Below are 27,651 nucleotides of genomic sequence, written 5' to 3'. Positions count from 1 at the left end.
CACACACACACACACACACACACACACACACACACACACACACACACACACAGAGTCCAGGTAGACCGCGTCACTGGTACTGTTCATGGTAACATTTGTAAAAGAACTTATGGGTAATATTTTCTTTACGTCTTCAGAAGGTTATTGAGAGAGGAAATGGACATGTCTGAGTAATGAATAAATCTTCCCATGTCTGCCTATGTCTGCACTTGTTAGCATTACAAGGGACACTCAGCGGGTATTTAATCTGCACTACCTGTTTCATATATATATATATATATATATATATATATATATCTTCTTAATAATTCTGTTCTGTGAGCTGGTTTTAATAGAGGATAATGCACATTGTTATTAATCTTTCGCCAACAGGACACTAGAAAAAAAAAACTTGTGTACAAAGATAGAAATTTGAGGAACCTTGTCATGGCTAAACACTCACAGAAGACGGTTATGTGTAGAAACAATGTGAGCTTTGGGTCTTCTGGTTTTGTGTTCCTATTATTTGTTTATAGTTTGATAGAAAAAAGGAAGAGAGACTAGCGCGAGTGGATGAGTGGTGTTCGCCGGTCCAGTGGTGTGTTAGGCGACTCTCACGCTAACAGCCAACTTGTTCATCAGTCACTGTGCCAAGAATATTCATGATTATTTTTTTTACACACATACAGGACAAGTTCATAAATGCCTTAAGACTATAAGTTTCAAATTATATTCACTAATGGAAGATTATTTACACACACACATCATGAATGACGAACAATGAAAGCGTCTTAGTTGTCCGCGACCCACTAGCGAGACTGTTCACTTTGCAGGACTTTTAACAGTGTTCTAAGAGAATTGTTAACTGCGAGTGAGGGTGGCTGTGCTAGCACCACGTCCCTCGTCCACCACCCTCACTAAACACTTCTCCACTTCTCAACACCAGAGTCATGTGCTACACAGTTCAGTTTACTGCCACCAAAAATATTAGTTACTGGTAAGCAATGATTGTTTTTTTTGTCATTGGATAAAGAAATCGCTACAAGAGCACATCGAAGATGAGAGATAATGTGCCTCGCAGCGATAGTGAGACACCCGAGGCCATGACGACGCATTCCTTCACACTTACAAAAGGTTTCTCATGGAATCTAATTGAGGTAACGCCTTGGATATGTTAATGAACACGTAACTATGTCATGATATACAGCACATAGATCAACGCAATGAGAAGAACGCAAACAAATAACAAAACATGCATCTCTTATACACGAGTAACATAGGTCGCTTAGCTTACACATAAGTATTTATATATATCTAGTAGTCGGACAACCATTTAAAACCACAAGTGAGCAAGGCGGAGCACTATGTAGAGGTGAGTGAGGGAGGCGGGGCTGGGTGCCGTCTCCACAACACCCCGGGACAACACGTCGGGCCGTAGGGCGGGCTTCCTCGTGTTGGTGGCCTCGACACTGTTGTAGTGGTTCACGTCCTTACGCTTGCCCTTGTTGTGTGGCGTGTGTGACGAGTCCACCGTCGTCTTGTACTTGAAGTCGTCATCGAACTGATTCTTGTGTAGACCTACGGGATGAAAGATGAGGCAGGTGTGAGATTGACATGAACAATGTGAGGAGAGGAAGCGATGGAGTGGGACATTGGCTGATATATTGATACAGTTTATTGACATACTAATATTTTTACTGGCAATCTTATGAGAATTTAACAATCTTGAAAAGCACCAGATACACACATTTGCAAAATATAAGTTAAACTAGATGAAAAACACAAAAATACCGAGAAAATGAGATAAATTATAAAACTACCGTGAAGGGTAGGACGACATGTTGAGTTAATGAGATGTGAAAGCTTGTTAAAGGAGTGAATGAGTCAGAGATGAAGGGGAGGACACAGTGAGCATCAGAGGGAAGATGTAAGGCTAGTGGTTGGGCGTCCAGGAGGCAGTAGTGTACCTGAATGAGCGGAATACATACATACATACATACATACATACATACATACATACACAATTTTTCTTTGCATTCGTTTTCATTCAGTCGTTTCTGCCGCTCTTTATTTTGTGTGATGTCTGATGGAGGTGGTGATGATAATGGTGGTGATGATGATGATGACAATAATAATGATAATGCTGAAACAATTTAGGGAACACTCACCTGAAGACTTGGCACTATGGTTGAGAGCAGTGGAGAGAGAATCACCCCCAGGTGGTCCCTTAGAAGTCGTAGGCCTGTGTGTAACCGGAGGATCGATCTCATAGGTTCTGATCTGACCTTCTGCTTGGTTGATAGAGTTCCGAGCTACACAGATGTAAGTACCTATGTCTGATGCTTGAACCTCTCTTATTATCAGAGACATATTACTGTGATACGACCTTGATGTCTCACCGACTTTGTATTTTGGTCTGTGAAGAAATGGAAAAAAAAATGGAAGGCTATAATGATTTATATTTACACACGGTAGAAGGTGACAGTACTTCCAGTTGAGGGGGGGAGGGTGTTTGTTACTGTCTGTTTGATTGACAGAGGAAGGAGCTAAGGGTTGAATATTATAATTGACGGTAATTCTGATTTTCTTCTTTTTATCATAGGTGAAATTTTTACTTGGTCTAGTGGTCTACCTACATGATGAGAAAAAGGACCTCAAATTAAGACCATAATATGAGTTAGACGGCTTTAGGTAACACAGAGACCAGCTAAACACACAGAACACCATGCATTCACATAGCAATTAAGTGACAGACATATATATATACTATAGACAGATAGAAGCAAGGGCGAGGAATAGAGATGTTGTGAGGTGATTAGACAGGGATATGGCTTGATGTATAGGTCTGTGAGGCGATATATAAACAGGGATGGGGCTCAATGTATAGATCTGTGAGGCGATATATAAACAGGGATGTGGCTCAAAGTATAGATCTGTGAGGTGACATATTGACAGGGATGTGGCTCAATGTATAGGTCTGTGAGGCGATATATAAACAGGGATGTGGCTCAATGTATAGGTCTGTGAGGTGACATATTGACAGGGATGTGGCTCAGTGTATAGGTCTGTGAGGCGATATATAAACAGGGATGTGGCTCAAAGTATAGATCTGTGAGGTGACATATTGACAGGGATGTGGCTCAAAGTATACACTCTGACCAGCCAACAGGCAAAATATTAACTAGTGGTGGACGGCCAGGTATATACTGTTGTGTTCAGGTGAGTGAGAACGATTAAACAGAATGTCCACAGTGTCCTATCATTCTGTATTATGTCCACAGAATGTGAATTAAGAAAGACACAGGTTATATAGACTAACGTGTGGATAACCTAGTAGGAATTTGGAGAACATATTGGTCAAACATTTTAGAATTGTCTGGGTTATATTAGGTGGTGTTAACTATATAAGTAAAATATCCGGTATATAGAAGGTTCATTTGATATGGAACTCCCATCTAACGTTATATCGAGGGTCCGTTATATGTGAAACCCCCATATATCGAACTATAAAGAGATGAAAGTCCGTTATATCGAGGGTCCGTTATATGTGAAACCCCCATATAGCGGACTATATTGAGAGAATCCGTTATATGAAGGCTTCACTATATGAAAGACTAGAGGGGGAAAGAGGGATTATTTGCCAGAGGAACACACGACTTTAGCAAAGTTCCTGATGACGGAGAGAGAGAGAGAGAGAGAGAGAGAGAGAGAGAGAGAGAGAGAGAGAGAGAGAGCCTCTCCTCCTCCAAGCCTCACAGGAGTGGTCTTTTACGAAACCTTAAACTCTTTTTCACCAACCACACATTTTCAACTCCTTTACAAACTGTTTCTTTTAACCCTAGATGGCGCACCAAGCATTGTTGTTGTTTGATTAAGTCAAGTTTAAGGGCAAGTGTAGCTTTTGTTTGTTCTTGTTTGATCTTTAGTTTTCAATCTTTCTTTTTTTCTTGTGACATTCACGTAAACTATGGAGAGGGGGAAGGAGGAGGAGGAGGCTGGAGGGGGTCTTTTAATTTAGTGTTTGTTTATAACTCATAGATGGCGTTAAAACTCGCTACTTGTTCTTTATGTGACTGTAATGTAAATTTCTCTTTAAAGTAGATGTAGCTAGAATGTTATTTACCTATAGATGGTATAATTAGAGTGTTAATTACCTATAGATGTAGCTAGAATGTTTTTTACCTGTAGATGGTATAATTTGAATGTTCTTTACCTATAAATGGTATAATTAGAATGTTAATTACCTATAGATGGTATAATTGGAATTTTAATTACCTATAGATGGTATAATTAGAATTTTATTTACCTATAGATTGCGTTATTAGAATGTTCTGTACCTATAGATGGCGTTATTAGAATGTTCTTTGCCTATAGATGGCGTTATCAGAATGTTCTTCACCTGTGGTGCTATTAGAATGTTCTTTACTTTATATATGGCGTTATTAGAAAGTTCTTTACCTATAGATGGCGTTATTAGAATATTCTTTACCTATAGATGTCGTAATTCAAATGTTCTTTACCTATGGTGTTATTAGAATATTCTTTACCTATAGATGGCGTTATTAGAATGTTCTATACATGTACAGTGGTTGTATTGAAAGATATTAATGGAGCCAAAACACTCAAATATGTGACCTTTAACCCTTAGTAAATTACCATTCTCAGGTGTGGTTTTCCTCTCACCTGTACTTCATAAATAATAATAATAATAATAATAATAATAATAATAATAATAATAATAATAACAATAAAATCTTCCAACACAAATTCCTACGTTGTTGTTGTTGTTGTTGTTGTTGTTGTTGTTGTTGTTACCTGGGATATTTGTTTATTTTCTAATTTGTATCTTAAATTCCCTTGTATTTACCCTTCTTCTCTCTCTCTCTCTCTCTGTAACGTTTATTAACCTTTTCACATTCTATCTTAATTATCATAATTGTTTGACAGTTTTTATTTAAATTAACTTAAGTTTTATTTGTTTTCTCATGATTATTGTAAGTATAATTCTCGTATAATTATCTTAAATATTCGACAAATTCTATCATAATTGTCTTGAATATTTGACAGATTTTTTTTCAATATTTTAAGTATAATTCTCACATAGTTATCTTAGGAATAATTCTCACATAGTTATCTTAGGAATAATTCTCACATAGTTATCTTAGCTACTCAACCAACATTACATCACAACTCACCCGTCTAGGATCATGAAGTCGTTGTTCTTGCGCCAGAAGGTGATGGGCTTGGGGTAGGCCTCCACCTTGCAGGAGAGGAACAAATCAGATCCCAGAGGCGTCCCCACCAGTTGGCTTGGCACGTGTACTGTAGGCTCGACTGTCGGAGGAAGAAAAAACCCCCAGTGAATTAGTTGCGTTGACCTTTGACCTGTGACACCGTGACCCTGAGAAACTGCATTTGCATAATTAGTTTCTTGGCTTATACTGACCTTGACCTGTGACCCTTGTGTCTTCAAATAAACGTAACAACAGGCGGTAACTTGACCCCAACGAAGCATTTTGCACATTTTTTATTATTCGCTAGAGTTCACGTTTGGTGCCTATGAAAATTATTAGAGAAGTTGAGTTGACAAGTCTAGCCTGGCGTTAACATACAGCCTGGCAGATACACTCAGCCTGGCAGACACACTCACCCTAGCACACACACTCAGCCTGGCAGACACACTCACCCTAGCACACACACTCAGCCTGGCAGACACACTCACCCTAGCACACACACTCAGCCTGGCAGACACACTCACCCTGGCAGACACACTCAGCCTGGCAGACATTCTCAACTTGGGAGGCTTATGTGAACGAAAAAAAAAAAGATAGAAGAATATCTTGTATATATTTGTTTGTGGTCTGATGTATCAAACAAAATACCGGGGAAATTTTTCGTGTAGGAGGGGGCGAGTTTGACAAGTGTTTTCGACAATAACAAGTCGGTGGCACGGTTAGCCCACCGAAAATAGAAGAACAAGGACTACCAAAAAACCCACAATGATGATCCCGATGTTCCAGTCAATACATTTTTCTTACCTGTATGAAAAAACACAGAAAGAATCTTTGTACCATAACATTGAATTAATTTTAAGAAGCCCCATTATATAGTTACCGATAATCTTCTGGACTATAGTTAACGATACCTAAGCACCTTATAAAACAGTGATATATATTTTATTAAAGTATCAGGATTTTTTTTAAGGGTTTTAATCTTAATTTTATCTTATAGTTACTTATGAGGGAACAATGGGTTTGGCTGAGGTGGAGGTCTTGAAGGAACTCAACATATGGGTTTGGCTGAGGCGGACCTAGTATCCTCACCCTCCTGAAAGACTCTTATTCTCCACACTAACACCACGTGGAACTCCTCCTACAGATAGGTCTTCCTCCAACAAACAACCCCCTTCAGTTCCAAACCTTCTGCGTCGCGTGTCTTCAGGGTGCGCAAATTTGATCATGGCGCTTGGATAATATCTCTCTCTTGTGTTTAATTAGAACATAAATAAAAACTAGATCGCATACTCGGGAGAATTAGCCATTAAACCTCAATATGAATTTTCAGATTGTCAGTTAAAGAGTTAATTATTTTACGGATAAGTGAACCAAAGCATTCAGAAATATATACCGTAAGAGTCACTAAATATTTTGTTTGTTTTCTGTTTGAATCTATTAAACTCATACAAGATAAAGAATTCATTTAGGCAGATCAGCTTCACAGGATACAAACACATGTTTTAATTCTGGTGTTGACATTTACCCAAAAGTTTGAACGTTATTTGTAATCATTTTGTGGTGTAAAGTGATGGACACGAGACAATTAGTAATTAGGTAACGATGGTATTGGTCATCAGGAAAAACAACAACTGAAACTGAGATAGAAAATAAAAATGTATTTCTCTTTGTACAATTAGTATCTGAACAAATGATGAGTATAAATGTTACCGGAATCAAGTCTTATTTGTTTGCTATTAAATCCTGACTACGACAGTTACAGGCACTTGATGGTTAAACACACACACACACACACACGCACACACAGTAGGAATTAAGGATATATATTTTGATTAGGTTTTGTTAATAAACTGGATGTGGTGGGTGAACGGTTACAGTACTCGCTTGGCTCCTACCCTAAGAGTCGATGGTTCGCGCCTGGAGTAGCCCCCAGTTCACGCAGCTGTCAAGTGTAGTGTTGGCCACACTGTCTCCTTGTGAACTAAAGGTTTTTATTATGCAGTACGCTGTGTCCGCGCTGCCCTTAAGAGACCGACAAGCTTAGGCAACCCTCGACCAGTATCAGGCTACAGCTGACTTCAGGGAATGATAGCGTCCGGGACTGTACACCTGCTGAACCTGTGCCGGCAACAATAGTGCTGACCTAAAGCACAAGGCATAACATAATGATCGCGGCCCCATCAACTCGTCGCGGGCCTTCTCTCTCCTTGTGGCCACTACTACATGTGATGGCCGTGGGGCTTCTATCCCCAGGTGGCCACAACTACATGTGATGGCCGTGGGGCTTCTATCCCCAGGTGGCCACAACTACATGTGATGGCCGTGGGGCTTCTATCCCCCGGTGGCCACAACTTTTATTATTATTATTGTTGGGCACTCCCTACATCCTTGTGTAAGGTGAAGCGCAGAAGCGTTTACAGCTCCCAACAGGGAAGCATGCTAAGTTCATGCTTGCCTTTATGTCTCATGAGTTAAGGGTGTAAAGCCTGAAGAGTCAGTGGTTTATGTCATCAAGTTATTGGAAGCTCCAACAACTTGTCCCTGAATACGAATTCGCAACTTTCGACTTACAACAGGTACCTACTTACTGCTAGGTGAACAGGGACTAATGGGGTCTAGGAAGAAGTCCAACAACTCCACGGAATCGAACCTGTGACATCTCGCGAGGCAAGAGCGGTACCGTTTCTACCACCGATCCCCGGTGGGCCAACTACATGTGATGGCCGTGGGGCTTCTATCCCCAGGTGGCCACAACTACATGTGATGGCCGTGGGGCTTCTATCCCCAGGTGGCCACTACTACATGTTGTGACCGTTAGGTAAACAAGGCAATATCGGCAGCTCCACCGGACTACCTCCCCGATGTTTTCTTTTCCAAATGATATATAAATATTTTATGCCCTTGATAATATCAGTGTACGACAATCAGGTACAGCCCAGTGCTGGAACACACAATGTATCGACTTTAAATATACGACATTCTTGTGTTACTTGGCCTCGAGGCTCTCCGGTATTATATATTAATAGGTCGAGTTATTAACATGTAAGTATGTTTAGTGGCAGCATAATATAAAGTTTACCTTCCATCTTTTAAGTGAGCAGAGAGGAAAACATACTCACGATGCTCCATCATACCTGTGTGTTGCTACAAGGTTGACTCACTGACGTCACCTTACTAACTTCCTCCTGAGAAGTTTGTTATTATATAGGACCATCACACAGGCTACTGATGAATTAACTTAGTCATAACCTTATATTCAACTGAGGTTTTATCTTACATGTCGTGAACGATGATGACATAACGAACTCGTGCAACATAAAAGAGTTAAAGCGAAAGAAACAGTGAACTCAGCGTAAAGAGGCGGGTCAGCTCCCTGCTGTTTGTAAACACTGTTATCCGCCTCCCGCTGCTTGGCACCCGCCGCCCTCTTCCTCTCACTGAAATTTGTACTGGCTGGTCCTGCTTCACCATGTACGCCTTCAGCTTGTCTCTTGATTTCTTTATGTGGTGCACTGTGGTCCTGCCGCAGCTACACCACCAGGCGTCCAGGAACCACAAGTTTATCTTTAATTTTGAGGCCCTTGTACTTACCCCACACTGTAGGAGCTAAGGAGTATCTTCTCGCTGCATTACTTGTCTGAGTGGTAGTCCTCTTAGCCCTCAAAAATTGGAAACGAGAAAATACAAGAACAGTTTGATTCACTGTTTGAGAATGTTGACCCCTGACTGATACAAGCAACATAAGGTCAGTCACATGTGTGTGCTCGTCCACCAGGCTGCGGATATGCCTCAATTATGTCTCCGATTCCCCAGATCAATTCTTCAATTTAAATTTAAACCGGGTCGAGTCTATCTTTAGACTCTGTACATCAACTGAGTCTCTGTTGCTGGTCAGTTTTACTCGTTCACTTATCGTAAGTTTTATGTAAACGCACCGCACTATGGCCGCTACCGGTAGTGAACAATGATCGCTGATGTAGCAAGAACTATATTGTTTTAATTGTACGAACAAAGTAAATATTACTTTTCGTTCAATTGGAAACTTTTCAGGTCCATATCATGTTATCCATCTTCTTAAGGGAAGAATTCATAATAAAAAAATTCGTGTTTACATTAATGTTTGATCCCGAGCTCCACTTTCTGTTGTTTGTGCGTCATTAATTATTTTTAGTTTCGGCATTAAAGTAATACATTATGATTTTAGAATGTCATTTGCTATTTCATGTACGTTAGATGCCTTCATAGATTGTTGTTCATTACAGATATTTGGCTTATTATCATATACATGAATAATCTGGAGTTTATACAGCTCAAGTTATAAGCAACAAACAGTTTGTTACGAAAGAGGAACCAATGTTTGTCCTCAGTTTCTTTCATAGAAACAAAATGTAATGTTATTAATCTTTCTGATTTTTCATGATTTCTGTAAGTATCAAATTGTTTTGTTTTATTTACTAACTTAAATCATTATCGGGTGAGAGAATCATGATGTTATGCACAAAAGTGTGTACCGGTATCTAGTAACAGACTGCAGGTAAATCAAAGCCTGGCTGGTGTCTTGGCCTGGTGCTGAGGTCGATGTTGTTCTTCATGAAGTGTTCAGCATGGCAGACACTGGTGGTTTGAGGACAGACAATTCTCCTGTTTACGTAACAATTCCCCGAGGATGATTGAGGCAATATTTACCACGACGGAGCCTTCCCTGCCGGAGTGTTTGTCAGGAACTTGTCCAGGGCCTGGTGCTGTGAGGACACAACACTGGTTGGCTCCCTCAGTGTAGCCGAGGTCTAGGACTCCAGTAAAGTCTCTTAAGGCGCCCAGGAAGGTGTTCAGTCGCCATCTCAGTAGAGGCAGTGGGAGGCAGAACACTACGAGTAAATACGAACACCTGGACTACTGCATTTGACCAGGGGCCTGACTTACTGTTGAGAGTTGTACTGAGAAACGTTGAGTTATCTGACCTAACCTGAAGGAGGTCATCGTCCTCTGAGCTGTAGGATGGAGGTGAGGGTAAACACCTGACTATTATGTTGTTCCATTTCTTGAGATCGTCAGGTGTGTTGTGTTAACGTGTCAGTCATACTAATATACATGCACTTGGCATCAACTTTAGTCTTCATGATGATAAAGTAGAAAATACAACCTTAGATGAAGTAAAGGAATCCAAGAGAGTATCAGTTCGCTTCACTTCAAATGATTGATATTGAATTAATTTTAAATACAAATAAAACACGTACAGTGAAAATCTTATCATTTACTAAACAACATTACATTGTGTGTGTGTGTGTGTGTGTGTGTGTGTGTGTGTGTTCGCGTACGTGTATGTATGTGGAAGGATGGGGCAATAAACTTTATAGGAGTATACTTGTATAGCAATAAATTGGGCAGGTGTTGTCTCACGAGTGTCACTATCATGCAAGTGTACACAGAACGAGGGTGTAATGCCCCCATACTCGGTCAGGCTGGGATGGTGATAGGCTGAGCTGGTGATAATGAAAGGCTCCAGCTAACAGGCGGGTGGTTGACTCATACTGATGGTCACCAGTAGGTCAATGTTTATAAAAAAAAATCAGAATAGCCAACAATAACCATAAATTAAACTTCAATCACAAACGAGCTTCTGGGATAGCCAATATAAAGTAAAGTTATCCATTAATTATCCCTCTAATCTAAATGCTTAGCCAATCATCATATATCCCTCAGTCTAATCATTATAGCTAAACCTTTATATAATGTTAAGGAAGCATCAGTTTTAATCGCAGGAAAAGATTTCATACTTAGCTTACCCTCACCAGTTTATGAGTCACCTATCAAGCGTAGGATAGCGGTAACACCTTGCTCAAAGAATTCTTATCTGATTACGTTATAGTGGTAGGGAAACCTTATCTCTACATGCGGCCTGAGTTTCACTATTTTTAGGTTAGGTTAGGTTAGGTTAGGTCAGGTCAGGTTTGGTTTGGTTAGGTTAGGTTAGGTTAGATTAGGTGAAAAATTGGAGTGTGGAAATTAATTGATTTTATAAGTTGAGGGGATGAGCAAGTGTGTGTGTGTGTGTGTGTGTGTGTGTGCGTGTTTCTGTATGTGTGTGTGTTTGTGTGTATATATGTGTTTGTGTGTATGTATGTATATCTTTCTGTGATTTACAACGCTTCATACCTCACTACACAGAAATCACAAACTAACAAAAATTAATAAATGGAAAAACAAACGAGGGAGTACAGCGATATACAACACTCCTGACCAGCCTTCAATTACCACCTACCTTTACGTAACCAAGAAAATCATTCACTCTTTTTTTTCCTGAAATATAAATGACGCGAGAAAGATCATGGAAATGTCATTGTTAAATTTATTAGTCGTGGTGTCTTCCTTTCTCAAGACGTAGATTCCTTGATTGTTGGTTCAGGTAGAAATGAATTTGAGTAAGTATTGAGGTTCTGTAAGACGAGAGAGAGGTACAAAGGAGTAGTTGGTGTTAATTGAAATGAGTACCCCTTATCAGCCAATCGATTAGCCTGATGACCTTCTACATCAGGAACCATCAGTGTGTGAGAGAGGGAAGGTCTGATCCTATACTCGTACACCACCCACACACACCCGCACATACACCCGCATACACCCACACACACCCACACATACTCCTTCATACACCCACACAGATTTTTAGATTTGCTCAGCGAGGAGGCTAGTTTATTGGGCACCACTTTGCATAGTGTGCGTCGATAGTTACAGCATTGAGTAGAAGTCGAGAGGTTGGTAAGGAACGTTCTTCATTACGTAGATATTATGTAGTCCTCGTGCATGTCCTGTTTGTGGGCCATCGGCAGGGAGAACAGGTGTGAAGGGACTCGACCAGCAGTGTACCGCGTTTCTTGAAGGTACAGGACGTCGACATCTTGAGCATAGGCAAACTTGTGATGCAAAACCATTGACGTGGAGTCCTGTGAGGGAGCTATTCAAGGTGGTGTGGTGGACTGGGTACGGTTGAAACGAGTGGTGGGTACATGTACTCATATACTCCTGGCTTGAACGGGCTCCCAGGTGGCGCGGGAGTGGGGGGAGGGGGTACGGTAGGGTCAAGTGATCAGTATAGTAAGGTAAAATAGACGTTCAAGAATACATAACCACAATTACAACACTAAACCTAAGTAACTGTCTAATAAAACACGTAAAGGATTATGTAGTTGAATCTTATCTTCTGGTCAGGGTGATGCCGTTTGGTTGGCTCAGTTTCCTCCGTCTTATAAAAAGGTTATTTCCAGGTGTTTTGGGGTCGGAAACCACGGTCTCTAGTTGGTGCGCCGGGGTGAAATATTTTCCAGACCCGCTTATACATCTTTCTAACTCAGCCGCGCCCCCAGCCCCTCCCTCTCACTTACCTCTCCACACCTCTTCGATCGTTTCTCAGTATGTACCGTCCTAAACACCAGCCAGGGTTTGAGTATTGCCAGGTTCCTCGACCAAAACTCGTTAAAAAAACACATTGATTTCTACATTGTTATCAGTGTTTATCTTTGTGTAAAGGTCGACTGGCAAAACTTTCCAAACTCTTATGAGGAGGTGATTTAATATTAACACGACCTAAAGCTTTTTACCTGCTCCTGAGGCCATTTTATAAAACTTGAAAAACCAATCTGAAAACTTAAGGCAGCGGGTCACAGTCTCAGAGGTGAACATTTTGTTTGCATTGTTCACCGCTTTTGTTGGTTCATGAAAACTTTGTATTTCCTCGACTGCCATTAAAAGTCGACATAATTTTCCCTTTCAACGTTAGAGCCAATGGAGAAACGATAAAATCAGGGAAGAAAAAGCGGAACGTATTGTGTTTTCCGCCAAGTGATGGGTTGGCGCCGCACTCTCAAACTCTATTAGTCGTTCTAGCACTTCTAACGTTTTTTATTGCACCTTCTATGAGAGGCTAAACTTGCCCCGAGTGGAAGCAGAACCTGGCGTCGTAATAAAGGGGTTTTAGGATATCCTTTGGGGAGGTGCGGAGAGGAAATCCTTTCTAGATTTTTATCAGCTGAAGAAACAAATGTTATTTCCAGGTGATGTTAGGCTAGACTCCAGGTTATACCCGCATAAAATTATACAACCCTTTCTACCTTACTGATCAATATGCTGTGATTTATGGTCTCAGTAATGTACACATGTGTGGTACAGTATCAGTAACGCGGTACATTACGGTACATCATCTTTGTAATGGGTCTTAGTCTGCCTGTAAATAGTTTAGGGAACCTTGATTATTTCTTAACCCCGCTTGTTCGCCGGGTTCATTGACGTTAAGTTTTGTAATAAAAGTCTGTCGGTAAGAAATTTGACCAAAAAACTATGTAATTTGCAGAAGACCAACAGAAGACTAATTAGTGTGTAGTTTTGTAAGTTTTCTTTGATTCTATTCTTTAACGAAACTACAACAACAACAACAACAGCAACAACAACAACAACAACAACAACAACAACAACTTCAACACCAACAACAACTTCAACAACAACAACGACAAGGTTATAATTATTAGGGTTTTCTTTGCCAACACTTTTCTGTACTTATTCTGCGATGGTAGATAAAGTGAGATAGAGAAGGGAGAGTAAGGGAAAGAGAGAGGAAGAGAAAGTATGAATACCCATGGATATAATGTATGTGTGCGTATTACGTATATTTACCTACCACTATATTTATACACTAGATAACTAAATATTCCACTAAAATATTACTCAATCAAGTGGAGTAATATTGATTAAAGTTCCATAAATATATATATATATATAAATAACCCTTAACATCTATGTCTCCGTCAAAGTAATAATGGAGGAGAAGAAATAGAGGGAATAAAGAAGAGAGAGAGAGAGAGAGAGAGAGAGAGAGAGAGAGAGAGAGAGAGGTGTGGATGAAGGAATAACTGGGGAAAGGGAACGTTTGAATGACTTAAGAGACTACAGTAAAATGTAGAAAATAAGAAAAAGAGGAACGAGAAGGAAAAAGAAATCCTATAATGTGTTAAGTCAGGTTTAAGTCCTCTAAGCACCAGTCATATAATAATAATAATGACATCAGACTGTTCCATTAATTTTATTTGCTTCAGTCTTTACTTGCATATTTATTTATCAGTGTGTATGTGTCCATCAACCAGTTTAGCTATTTCGGTGTCTATTTGTGTATACATATTGCTTACTATTAACCTTACTATTAACTACCTAAGTTTAGTACTAATCTGAATTGAACTTTAATAATAATGGAACCTGAACCTCTTTACTAACACTAACTGAACCTCCGTAAGAGAGGCGGTAACACCTGATCATCTTGACCGGCAGCGTGAGGGAGGCACGACACACTGCACCATTAAGAGGAGCTGCAATAAACCGCCACTGTGATGGCGCCACAGGGCCGGGTGGTGAGGGCCAGTAATGAAAGTCAGTGAAGCACTGCTTAACACGATGTAAACACTGGATAAAACTGTTAATTATCAGTAAACATGGCGGCCTCCACGCTGCCTGACCCTACAAATTAACTATTGATGCGATGCGTAATAATTGCTGCCGAGTATTTTAGAGTTTGACGTTTATCTTTTATCATAATAAAAAAAATCAATGTGCCGGGATCATGAGCCGTTGGGTGGGCAAAGGGATTTAGTACTTCAAAAATAATATCCCTTTGGTGGGGATTTTCTAATGGAATTCAGTAAATATCGAATTATGTCGTTTATTTAATTATTTACAGCTTTCATTTCACAGTTCTGAGAATGTTTGATGCTGAGTGTCGCCGGGAATGGTGGTAGTCACACTGACATGACCGATTACAAGTGTATTTTTTTTTTTTCGGTTTATAAAAGACGGATTTAATCCCTTTCTTATACATGGTACAACAAACTTAATATTATTTTTGTCAGTAAAAAGGATTGGAGTATGAGACCGGACAGATGAACTTACACATGTCGAAAGATATATTATTCACCTCAACTAACACAACTAAACACCGTTTAAGAATGTCCCTAGCTGCCTCACCTCTCTGAAAGCTAATAATCAAAATAGTAATACACGACACATCAGCCACACAGACGGTATCTACCATAACTTAGTGCTATCTCTTATCCTTTGTTATAAGAGAAAAAATCACTAAGAATTATTTAACAGGTAACACTCACACAAACATGATATTGGATTTGTTCTGTCGTTTTTATAAAGGATTTCTAAGGCTTTAACAACTAAGATCTTTAAGTATTTAGTTTATTCACTAGACAACAACTACCAGAAATTAAAATAAATATATATTTTTGGGATTAAATCTATCTTTAGAATTCAAAATGGAGACGGGGTAAAGATTCTCACTTGAAGAGTCGCCAAAAACCTCTTGTTACGTCAGCCACTTTCTAAGGACTGAGGCAGATAGTGTCCACCTGGTGAGGAAGTAATCATGAAATTGCCTCTACTCCATTAACACCTAGTGGACTGTCATGACTGTCACTGTCCTGTTACTGAAGAAAGTGACATACAGTTTGTTTTACATGAAGATGGTGACACTCAAGATTTACCTGACCTGCTGTGCTTTTACCTGACCTGCTGGCTTTTACCTGACCTGCTGGCTTTTACCTGACCTGCTGGCTTTTACCTGACCTGCTAACTTTTACCTGACCTGCTGGCTTTTACCTGACCTGCTGGCTTTTACCTGACCTGCTAACTTTTACCTGATTACCGAAGTGGCCGTCAGTCTTAGTGCCCCCCTCCCCCTCCCCCTTGGTCATAGTTAAGTATTCTCAAAGACTCGTTGTAGTTAAATAAGTAACGTGTGGATTAACTTTGTCTTTCTCATTACGATCACCATGTAAAATTTAACACAAGCGTTTAATTTAGTGTTTCAATAGTGTTAAAAAGTTTGTAGATATGAACGTCTTTTTTTCGACTTATTTCGATAATTGGGATGAAGAATTTTAGTAAACTTTACAAAAGGAAATTAAAATAGAGTTACAGATCACATTTTACACACACACACACACACACACACACACACACACACACACACACACACACACCTCTTCCTCACTCATACGTACAATAAATATATTTATATAAGTGTACCCGCGATTTATTATTTATTATATATTTAAATTATATATTTCTATCTAATTCATTAAATTATACCTTCCCGACTGCCTCTTATTACCTTCCTCATAATAACACACGGAATTTTTAAGAAACTATTGGGTTAGGTTAGGTTATTATCCGTGCCTAGATCCTTCTACGTGGGTCAGTGAGTCCTGCCTGTGTGAGGGTGTTGTTCTCGGTATCTCTTTCATGGTGAATATATATGGCACCATCACTCAAGCTCACACACACATAAACCTTCTAATATAATAAGAAAACTGATGCATAGCGTTGTGTATCCATCCCCCAGCCCACCCAACCCTCCCCCCACCCAACCCCCCCACCCAACCCTACCCCACCCTCCCCTCCAGCCCACCCCCCACCACCACCACCCCAAGATATACCACTCCACAAGAATACATACAACTTCACAAGGGTCATTAATACCGCTTAAAGCTCTTGTATGTCATCCTTATTGGCGCAGCTATAGAGAGAGGTAAGACAAAGACAACCAACACGATAGCACTTAACATGTCACTTCTCAGCTGGGTCAACTAGGGGGTATTCTAGGGCAAACTAACGATCCTTATTACCTGGTTGTTTATGTCAGTTATGGGGTAGATGTGGTTATTTGATGAAGTGTTGTTAAGCCTTTGATTACGATGATTTATAGTCTAAATACGATGGTGTAAACCCCCCCCCCCTAAGAATGATGGTATAACTCATTTAACAACACAACATCAAGATAATACTACAACAACATCAACACAACACCCACAGGAACACCATCAATACAACACCCACAAAACTAACACAACAAAACATTAAAACATTAAAACATCCTCTTTTGAAGACGTCACAAACGACTAACCAATTATTGAATCATATTATTTACAAATCAACATCACCGAAGATATTTAACTCCGATGAAGAATTTGTTTAAATATGGAGACAAAAAAATGAATTCTGTAGACATTTGGTTTAACCTTATGAATGGACAGACAGACAGACAGACAGACACAGACAGACAGACAGACAGACAGACATAAACACTTCCAAGATTATGTGCTTATTTATGACATAGAAACTATCAGGGCAGTTAAGGTATGTATAGTCTAGTGTAGAATATAGAAAATATTTTAATTATTTCATTTAAAAAAGATAAAACTGCCTGATATTAGAATAACATTTGGATAATTACCATAATTTATTCATAATTTGTTTAATGATTAGTGAAGGAAATTAATTTTGGATAATGATTCAAATCCAGATACTTTCCGCCTCTGAACACAAAATATAAAAGCATTTCTCTATTTTGTTCTAAAACTTCCAGTATGTAACAAGACATAACTAAGATAATGATCGTTTCTAGATTATATTACTTTGCATATAACCAATTTTAAACTATTTTTGACGATAGATTCTGAAATTAAGTTACAGATCAAAAAATTGTAACGGACTATTTTTTTTTTTTGTGTAATCGAGGAAATAGGTTTATTGTTCTGTACAGGAACGACGTCACGCAGGCAGAAATATATAGAAAGTGAAATAGAAAATATAGTTACACAAACAGAGTAACAGAATAACGCCTTTTACTGAGTCCATTTACACCTTTCTGTTTATTTTGGTGTTTCTTGGTCTAGCGTGAGGTACATTACACTTTATACAGGTATCTTAGTGGCCTTTTTTTTTTCTCTCTAGTAATAACCTTTTTTTATGTGTGTGTGTATGTATGTGTGTGTTACCTACTTGTCAGTGAGTATAGGTAGACGTATGTAAACATGAGCTTCCTGTGGCTATTGATGTTAACAAAGATAAACGTAATATTTTAAAGGATGTGAATTTCTCCTATTACAGACTAGCAACAGAGGTACACCCCCCTCCTCCTCCTCCATTGATAGTAGTACCCTCATGCCTTCCTCCGTTCCCTGTGTAATTTTAATGCCCTACCCTCCTCTCTCATTCCCCTACGTGCCTCTCTCATTCCCCTACGTGCCTCTCTCATTCCCCTACGTGCCTCTCCCAGACATACATTATTACGAAGCTTGATTTAGAATATGTTTGAAGACCCGACTGGTACCTGACCATCGGGTGTGGCTGCTGCACGATCACCGCTCCACCCCTGTTACTCGATGTTCCGGACCTCGAGTTATGGATCATGGATACATTGGATGGCCTATAGCTTGGGCTCATGGTTAGGCTCTCTAGAGCTCCGTGTCTGTGTTGTTCAGATCTCGAACGGAGTTGTAATGAAGCGGTGCACCAGGGAGGAGGGCAGAGTGTTCCAGGACGGACCAGGGTGTGCAGCTGGTGGTCGGTGGAGCCGGTTGTGGTTGATAGCAAATTGTGTTACTCTGGCTTAGAATGTAGTGTAAGTTTATAATATTTATGTACATTTATATGCGGTAGGATTAGGGTGATTGTTAGAGTATTGTTTTATATTTACGTAACTGTTGTAAGAGTGTGACGATTGTTAATGTTTGATTAATGCTGGTTGTTGGTGATGTAGAATACCTGAGTAAGACTGAATAGTGCAGGATCAATACGCTAAACATGAGGTGAAATGTAAGTAAACAGAACGTTCGAGTCTGTGGGGGTCGGTTACCGCTCGGTTCCTGGTAAGGTGTCCAGCTCGGGAACAAAAGCTCGTAACAACATACATACAGGCATACGCATACACACATACATACATACACATACACACATACATACATACACATACACACATACATAAACTAAACTATATTATAAACTAGGCAAAAATCCCCGGTCTCTATAGAGTAAACCAAGACACGGTAAGAACAGGTGTGGGGGTCACGGCAGACTCAGTGCAGCACAAGATTACTCCGGTAAACCTGGAGTCTTTCGGGGGAAGGAAAATATTGACTTCTGGTGTGAAAATGGCGAGCTACTGGGACGACTGGGCCGGGCCATGGCTTTCCCTTCAAATACTGGAATGAAATCTCGCTGGCAAATCTGTCTGTAAATGGAGGTCAGAGGTTATGTCACAGTTTCCTTGTCGAGGGTGGATGGCGGGCGGCCTCTGGTCCCCCTGACTGCAGCTCTCGTCTCGCTTTATTCCTTCTTTATTGGCCCGAATTCTTTGTGTCAGAGATTGGGCTGCTGGAGAGGTGGTGCAGGGAGGTGTCGTTCCTTATGTTCCAGATGAAGGGAATGGAAGTAGGTATTAAGAACCGTGAAGGTGACTTTTATACACTGTTCTGTATACCTCCCGCCACCTCATCCCGCCTCTGATGTGTCTGAAGGTGTTGAGTGTTTGTGGAACTGTAACATTGAGGCTCGAGGCAACCTGAAGGACATATATAGAGAAGAATAAGAAGAAAAAGAAGAGGGAGACAAAGAGAACGATGACAGACAAACAGAGATAAATAAAAAGAGCGGAAGGTTGAAGATAGTCACGATCAACACACACGGGGACATTACTCACAAGCTACGTTGACGATGATGCGTTTCATGACGGCAGGAGGAACCTCGTTCTTGGCGATGCACACGTACGCCCCCATCTGCTTCCGTCGTACACGCGTCAGGTTCAGGTACGGTCCCTCCACTTCGTCTACTAGAAGCACAAAACCGATGGCATTAGGCATTGTGTATTTTCTGTTTCACTTACACAAAAACTTGTATTAAGTAACTAACATGTGTCTGTTGTAAGCCTGTAAACGCTCACATTACACAGCACGAGATTTTTCTAAAGTTTTCTAATCCAACAAAAACACGATCATTTCCCTCCTATCAAACGTAAAAAGCGAGTTAAATATTAAATCCTCTTGTCACTTAGTTTGATTTTACACGACACAAACAAGGTGTATATTGTTTCTCTTCCCCTCATGATGAACTCACAAACTATGAAAAAACAGCACAGTTATTATAATACGTTTGAACAATGGTCGATGAACATTGAACAGCGACCAAAAGTTGTTGCTCTCCCCTCGCTGTGTTGTTCACCTTTACCCAATATGACTCTGTTGGCCTCACCCATACCACATGGAAATTTACATAGGCTCTAACTCTATAATTAAAATTGTCGATTATTTAACAAAGCTTCTTCATAGTTAAAATTATCGAGTAAGATTGGTAATTAAATTTTATAAACAAAACAAATAATATTTAAACGAGCCAAGAATATTACCAGAGAGTTGAGGCAATAAGCAAAGATTTAATCCACCTGACTCAGTGTGACTCCCACCCCTCAACAGCGTCCGACGTAAAGAAATATCTCTCTCCCTTTTATAACCCTCGATAACCAGGGAGTTTATTTCGTGATAGGAACAGATTATCAACTTCTCTCAACCTCTGTATCTCATAACTAAAATTAACTAATATTCTTGATGCTTCTAGTGATGGTCTGGTCATAAGTTGTAGTGTTGTGTGTGATTCCTGTTTTTTTCTCGTAACTTTTCTTCTGTTAACATTAAGCTGTGTTTGTTAGTGTGTGGTATTGGTGGTGTGACCTAGCGTGTGATACAGATGGTGTGACCTAGCGTGTGATACAGATGGTGTGACCTAGCGTGTGATACAGATGGTGTGACCTAGCGTGTGATACAGATGGTGTGACCTAGCGTGTGATACAGATGGTGTGACCTAGCGTGTGATACAGATGGTGTGACCTAGCGTGTGATACAGATGATGTGTGTGATACCCTGGCGTGTGATGCAGATGGTGTGACCTAGCGTGTGATGCAGATGGTGTGACAGATACGATGGTGTGACCTAGCGTGTGATACAGATGGTGTGACCTAGCGTGTGATACAGATGGTGTGACCTAGCGTGTGATACAGATGGTGTGACCTAGCGTGTGATACAGATGGTGTGACCTAGCGTGTGATACAGATGGTGTGACCTAGCGTGTGATACAGATGGTGTGACCTAGCGTGTGATAACAGTAGTGGTGTACGTTACATGGTTCAGGATTTTGAGTGTAAAGTAACAATGGTATTCAAGAACGATTCATTTGACTCTCCGAAGACGTCACACAAGAAAAACATTTATCCACCACGTACCAGTCAAGTCAGTATAGGCTGGTTGACATAAATCAGGCTATAAACTTTAGTTATAAAAGGTGAAACAATTAGAGAATATTGAAAGGAAGATTAAGTTCAACGCCCCCAATTGTTTATAACGCTTTCAGCGTATTATATATTAAATGTTGGTGAATAAAAGAGTAATTATATCTTGGGGGACATTTGTGCGTGTCAATGAACTGTTCATAACTTGTAACCTAACCTAACCTAACCTAACTTAAAAAGACCAAACTTAACCTCATCACATTTACCCCAAACCGACACGACCCGACCTAAACCTGACCTTACCCGACCTGACCCAAACCTGAACCTGACCTTACCCGACCTGACCCGAACCTGACCTGACCCAACCTGAACCTGACCTTACCCGAACTGAACCTGACCTTACCCAACCTGACCCGAAACGACGTCCCCAAGTGAGGTATCCCCCCCATGGTCATCCTGGAGGGAACAAGAGGTCAACACGTGTCATCCTCGAATACAACGACCTGTGACCTATACTCCCCCTCCTCCCTCCCCTCAATCCGTGCTCAACATGTTCCCTGACCCTGACCTGCTTGTGTTCCAATAACTAGACATATTGTTATTTCTCCTCCTTTTATAACAGTTTGTTCAGGCCTATGTTATTTTTTTTCTTCTAAATATTGTGTCAAAGGTCAGTTTTATTCAGGTTAAACTCTGTGACGTTGATATTTGACTTCCCAACCTAACCTAACAATCTACCAAGTTCTATTGCATATCTGCCGGGTTCTATTACTTATTTACTAGCTTCTAATCAAACCGGTCTTTTTTTTAATATCGTGTCGTATAAGTAGACAAACATACAGACAGACAAAATGATGGGAATGACCCCTTGACCTATAAAGCGAAGTCTAAAAAACGAATATATCTCACCATTAGTTTTCTTCAGTATTCTCTAAGTCAAAATACCAATAGGTTTTAACATCATTAAGTTTTTGTCCTTTTTCATGGGAAGATTTAAGTATTATTTGTATTTTTATGTTATTAAATAAATCCCATTGTTTTCTTCGCATTAACATATTAGGAACTTCTGTCTAACCTGTTTATTTAACATGACCGAGCCTTCTATCATGTCCTATTCCCGTTAAACAGGAATTAACCTTTAACCATGTCTTCCCGTTATTAAGTAAATCAGAACTAACCTTTCATCCTGTCTCTTCTTCCAGTCCTGAGTGTGATCTTCTCGCCGTCTTCCCGCCGCCACAGGATCTTAGGAGCTGGGTAACCATTGGCCGTACACACCAAGGACACGCTCTCTCCGTCAGGCACCGTGATGTCACCAGAAGTCTGCTCGTCGATGATGTTAGGAGGGACTGCAACATATTGATGCCGCGTGTGAGGGGCAGGTCTTGATATACACACACAGTGAGTGTTTTATTGTAGGGGAAACATAGGGGAAACGAGTGTAATATGTAAATGTAAACTGAGGTTGTGTTAGATGTGATATATTTCTTTGTAAAACTGGACAAAAGAAAGAAAAAAGACGAGAAAAAGTATTTGATGATATTGTGGAATTTTTTTGGAAGATGGGAAGAAATATTTGAGTTTTATTAAAAAGAGGTTGAATTTTATTGTCGTGTATTGAATAAAATGTTAAGTTTGATTGGTAAAGATTGAAGGGTGTGTGTGTGTGTGTGTGTGTGTGTACGGTAACTATGAGGATGTGTTAGAACTAAAATATATAGCATAGATAATCTTGTTCTATTAAAAGTTATGAGTTACTGTGGTATGTTGAATGAAATCCTAAATGTGAAAGAAAAGAATATGTGTGTAAGTGTGTGTAAAAAGAAGATGAAATTGTGTAAGTTCAAATACAAAAACCTGACATCTGTATTTATTTCAATGTTGCTTATATATTGAACTAATTTCAGATGATCATAAGTGAAAGATACAAGACTTCTGAAAAATCTATGAAAGAGAAGATGAATGATGATGATGGGGTGATTTCTCGACTGACCGGAAACACAATACTGGACGTCGTCACTCATGAAGGTAAATTGACAATAATTCTTCGTAAAATATTCCCATACAGCGAAGTTACAGTCATCCGGACATTAACTTTACAGTCGAAATATATAATACTTTTTTGTCGGTCAAGATAAAAGAAGTATATTCATATTAAATGTAACTCATATATTTTTTTGGGTATCAGGTATTTCAAACAGTTGATTTTCTTTTTAGCTTCTTAATAATGATCATAATGTTTTCCGTATTCATATAATATTCTGGAAAATAATGTCTTGATTATTTATATACAGTGAAATATTATTATTATTATTATTATTATTATTATTATTATTATTATTATTATTATTATTATTATTATTATTATTATTATTCCGCCGGGTGATAACTTCCCCCTTACATACCCTGACGCCAAGTAGTTGATGGGGTTTTCTGAGTATTTTCTTGTCTCATAGGATTCATTCTAGGCTCTCCTTATTCTGTTCTTCACCTTAACTCCTTTTACATTGTTACAGCACCTCTAGTCTTGAAGCCTTGAAGTGATACATCTGCCATTTATTCCCTAAATATTTGCTCCCCAGGTTTTATGAGTAGTTTAGGAAGATTGATTACTTTTATATTTAATGGTTAGGTTAGGTGCAAGAGACCCAGCAAGCCTTGTAAAACATTCTTCCCCCAACAGTTGTCTTTAGAATGTTAGTAATTGTCTTTGTTTAATGACTTGTGAGATTCGCTGTGTAAAGAACCACCATGAACTGTGGTCTTGTGTTGTATGATGCTGTCACCCCGGTGTGATGTCGTCAGGTGCCTCTCGTTAAGTGTGTTTGTAGTATGTTTCTTGTCCACACACACACACACACACACACACACACACACACACACACACACACACACACAGAGCTTCTTACAGTCTTAAAGAGATATTAAGTGTTCTAACATTAGCACATTATTATTTACATGTGTTAATTTGCAAAGTATTTCAAGAGGTGGATCAGTATGCTTACGTGGACAGGCATAGTCGCGGGTGTGTGTGTGAGGGGAGGGGGAAAGCCAACAATATCCCAGTAACACCAGGCAATATCATCCTTCTACATCTCCCGATAACAAAAAAAAAGTTATTATTATTTTTTTTTACTTTCTTTTTGAGGCTCCAAAAATATTTAAAACGATATCTGGTATATTTTAAGGCTTCAGATACTCGTGCACACATGACTGTTAGGAATACAGTGTTGTGTTGCCATTTAAAGATTTTTCACTAACAACAAGGGTGTCAGTATTAATCTCGTGTATGGGTGTTGGGAGTTATATGTTTTAAAGACTTTCTTAATTGGGTTGTCAGAAATATCACCACACATCTCTACTGCCGTTTGTTTAAAAGATATAATGGCCACAATTATCTCCGAGTATCGATGACTGCATTTATAACGCCGTATCGCTCGTAAAAGAATTCCCTTGGATTTTTTTTTTTTTACGTCGTAGATTATCTCGGTATGTGACTTCTCAAAGCCGTGTAGCGCACAAAGAACGAGGGGGGGGGGGAGATGGGGAGGGCGAGGAATTATTGGATTTGAATCGATACGTGTTCCAACGGAGGTACAGCCAGCGGCAAGCGTCCTTCATACACAACGGGACACCAGCTGCAGCACCACCACATCCACGTTACGGCCTCCCTGCTCTTACCGGTTTATTTTATCTCCTTGGGGATATATTTCCTCGGTGTACGTGTAGTGCGTGCGTGAGTGTGCGTGTATGCGTGTGTGTTTGCACTAAGTAACCCGAGCCAGCACGACATGATCAATCAACAGCCAACCTAACCTAATTCAGCCTACAATAACTTAATCGTTTAACCTGGATTTAAGTTAGATTAGGTTAGGGGAAATTTTTTTTAGATGCATTTTCATTCATGTCTAGGAGGTAAAGTGCCACCTGAGGGCTGTTGTACCGTCACATCACCTCTCCTAATGACCAGTCCCATGATGTTTACTGGCATCATCCTTCTGTCTCCCACTTATCTTTCTGTAGACTGAGCATTATACCTTATACTTATTACCTGTTTGTTTACTTGTCGCTGCGAGGAATCATTAATTAGTTTATCGTTGTTTTGTTCGTGACACAACTGGTTTACAGACTTCGCTCTTGCTGGCTCGACTCACTCAGAGGAAAACTTCATCTGTGAGGTAAAAAAAAAAATGTCCTTTATATTTGTTCTCCGTCATCGAGGGAAAGGATGCACGCTTTATCTCTGTGCTTCCTGGCCGTCCTCCCGTGCGTCCTGGCCTTCCTGCCGTGCGTCCTGGCCGTCCTCCCGTGCGTCCAGTAGTAGCGAGCACAATTAACCGAAGAAATAGCGATTGATTTCATCTGTTAGGCGAAAATCCTTTGTTGTCCCCAGCCATCCCTAGAAAGGGACAAAGGAAAACACACTTTCTCTTCCTGCGTTCCTCCACTCTACGGCTTTCCCATACACTCTTCCGTGGGTCCCTACACTCTTCCGTGGGTCCCTACACTCTTCCGCGGGTCTCCACACTCTTCCGTGGGTCACTACACTCTTCCGTGGGTCACTACACTCTTTCCGTGGGTCCCTACACTCTTCCGTGGGTCTCTACACTCTTCCGCGGGTCTCCACACTCTTCCGTGGGTCCCTACACTCTTCCGCGGGTCACTACACTCTTCCGTGGGTCTCTACACTCTTTTATCCTTCAGAAAAATGGTCTGTTATTCTCTGTATATTTGTTTGTTCATTAAAAATAATTCGAGTTAATTCTTTGTTCTTTTTCATTACGTTTCTTCACTGTTTCAAATAGAGATTAAATATGAACTCCTTGTACTTTTATTTTCATTTCAAAGGTTAATTTAGTTTATTATTTTATATCTTTCAATTAAGAGATCCAATTATTTTTTTTTATTTTTTTTAAAGAGTGTAATTAAGTTGACTCTTTTTCTAATTAATTTTGTTATTAGAGAGATTAATGTAGGTAATTATATTTTAATTTAATACTTTTTGTCAATAAAGAGTTTATTTGAAATTGTCTTAATTATATTTTTATTATATGTTTTTGTAAATAGTTAAAATAGGACATTGTAAAAGGGACATTGTCTTTACTTGTGTTTGGAGGACATCTCTCATAATGAATCAATACAAAGTTAACTAATTGCCTGAAACGAGGTGATTGGTACTTAACCTGACAATGCAGAAAGTTTTAATTGAGATACAGACATAGAGAGAGAGAGAGAGAGAGAGAGAGAGAGAGAGAGAGAGAGAGAGAGAGAGAGAGACTGCCTTACAAGTCACACAGGACAGGTAGACGGAAACAGAAGGCACATATTAAAGAAAAGACAGACAGACAGACAGACAGAGACAATGAGAGACAGAAGAACATGGCTATCTACTAATAGACAAACGTACAGACAGACAGACAGACAGATCGACAAACAATCAGAGACAGAGAGAGACAGAAAAATAAAAGTACACAGACAGTTACCAACTATGAACATACAGACAGACAGACAGAAAGAGACAAAGAGACAGACAGACAGAAAGAGACAGATAGAGAGACATAAACACACAGACAGATAGACAGAAGTACACAGCCAGTTACTCACTATGAACATACAGACAGACAGACAGAAAGAGACAAAGAGACAGACAGACAGAAAGAGACAGACAGACAGACAAGACAAACAGAAAGAGACAGACAGACAAAACAAACAAAAAGAGACAGACAGACAGACAGAAGTTACTCACCATGAACATCGACACACCCAACCGTCTTCTTCATAACGGCTGTGTTGATCTGACACATGTAGCAGCCTCTGTCATCCTCCTTTACCTGTGGGGGTAGCATGATGGATAGAATGATTAGGCATGATAGATTGTTGGAGGATAGAATGGTAGGACATGACAGATTGTTGGATGATAGAATGGTAGGAGATGATAGATTGTTGGATGATGGCATGATAGAATGTTGGATGAGAGAATGATAGGAAATGATAGATTGTTGGATGATGGAATGATAGAATGTTGGATGATAGAATTGTAGGACATGATAGATTGTTGGATGATAGAATGATAGAATGTTGGATGAGAGAATGATATAATGACAGACACACTATTAATGTCTCATGTACACACACACACACACACACACACACACACACACACACACCATTAACGTCGTGTCTTCTACTCTCCAGAACACAGTCGAGTATTACGACAGACAAGCAAATACGATTAACATTTCCTTTATGTAAATCCTGTAAATATTTAAAACACAAGTCTCCTTACACCTGTCAACCTACCACCTTAAATTACCATATTACTCATTCAATAAC

General features: G+C 39.8%; 1 protein-coding gene across 1 annotated transcript in view; it reads right to left on the bottom strand.

Annotated features, from left to right (window-relative positions):
• Positions 1-291: 291 nt before the first annotated feature.
• Positions 292-27,651, bottom strand: part of LOC121871080 (lachesin-like) — a 49,324-nt gene continuing 21,964 nt past the window's right edge. Inside the window, exons 3-8 of the mRNA XM_042373203.1 lie at positions 27,065-27,149; positions 22,497-22,667; positions 19,741-19,869; positions 5,175-5,313; positions 2,148-2,395; positions 292-1,557 (exon numbers count right to left, since the gene is read on the bottom strand). Of these exons, the coding sequence (XP_042229137.1) occupies positions 1,313-1,557; positions 2,148-2,395; positions 5,175-5,313; positions 19,741-19,869; positions 22,497-22,667; positions 27,065-27,149 (1,017 nt within the window). The 3' untranslated portion in view covers positions 292-1,312. The remainder of the gene's footprint in view (positions 1,558-2,147; positions 2,396-5,174; positions 5,314-19,740; positions 19,870-22,496; positions 22,668-27,064; positions 27,150-27,651) is intronic.

The sequence above is a fragment of the Homarus americanus genome, unplaced genomic scaffold (genome assembly GCF_018991925.1).
Source record: "Homarus americanus isolate GMGI-L3 unplaced genomic scaffold, GMGI_Hamer_2.0 scaffold52512, whole genome shotgun sequence".
Classification (NCBI taxonomy): domain Eukaryota; kingdom Metazoa; phylum Arthropoda; class Malacostraca; order Decapoda; family Nephropidae; genus Homarus; species Homarus americanus.
The sequence above is the reverse complement of the archived record's forward strand: the minus strand, read 5'-3'. Positions and strand labels throughout refer to the sequence as shown.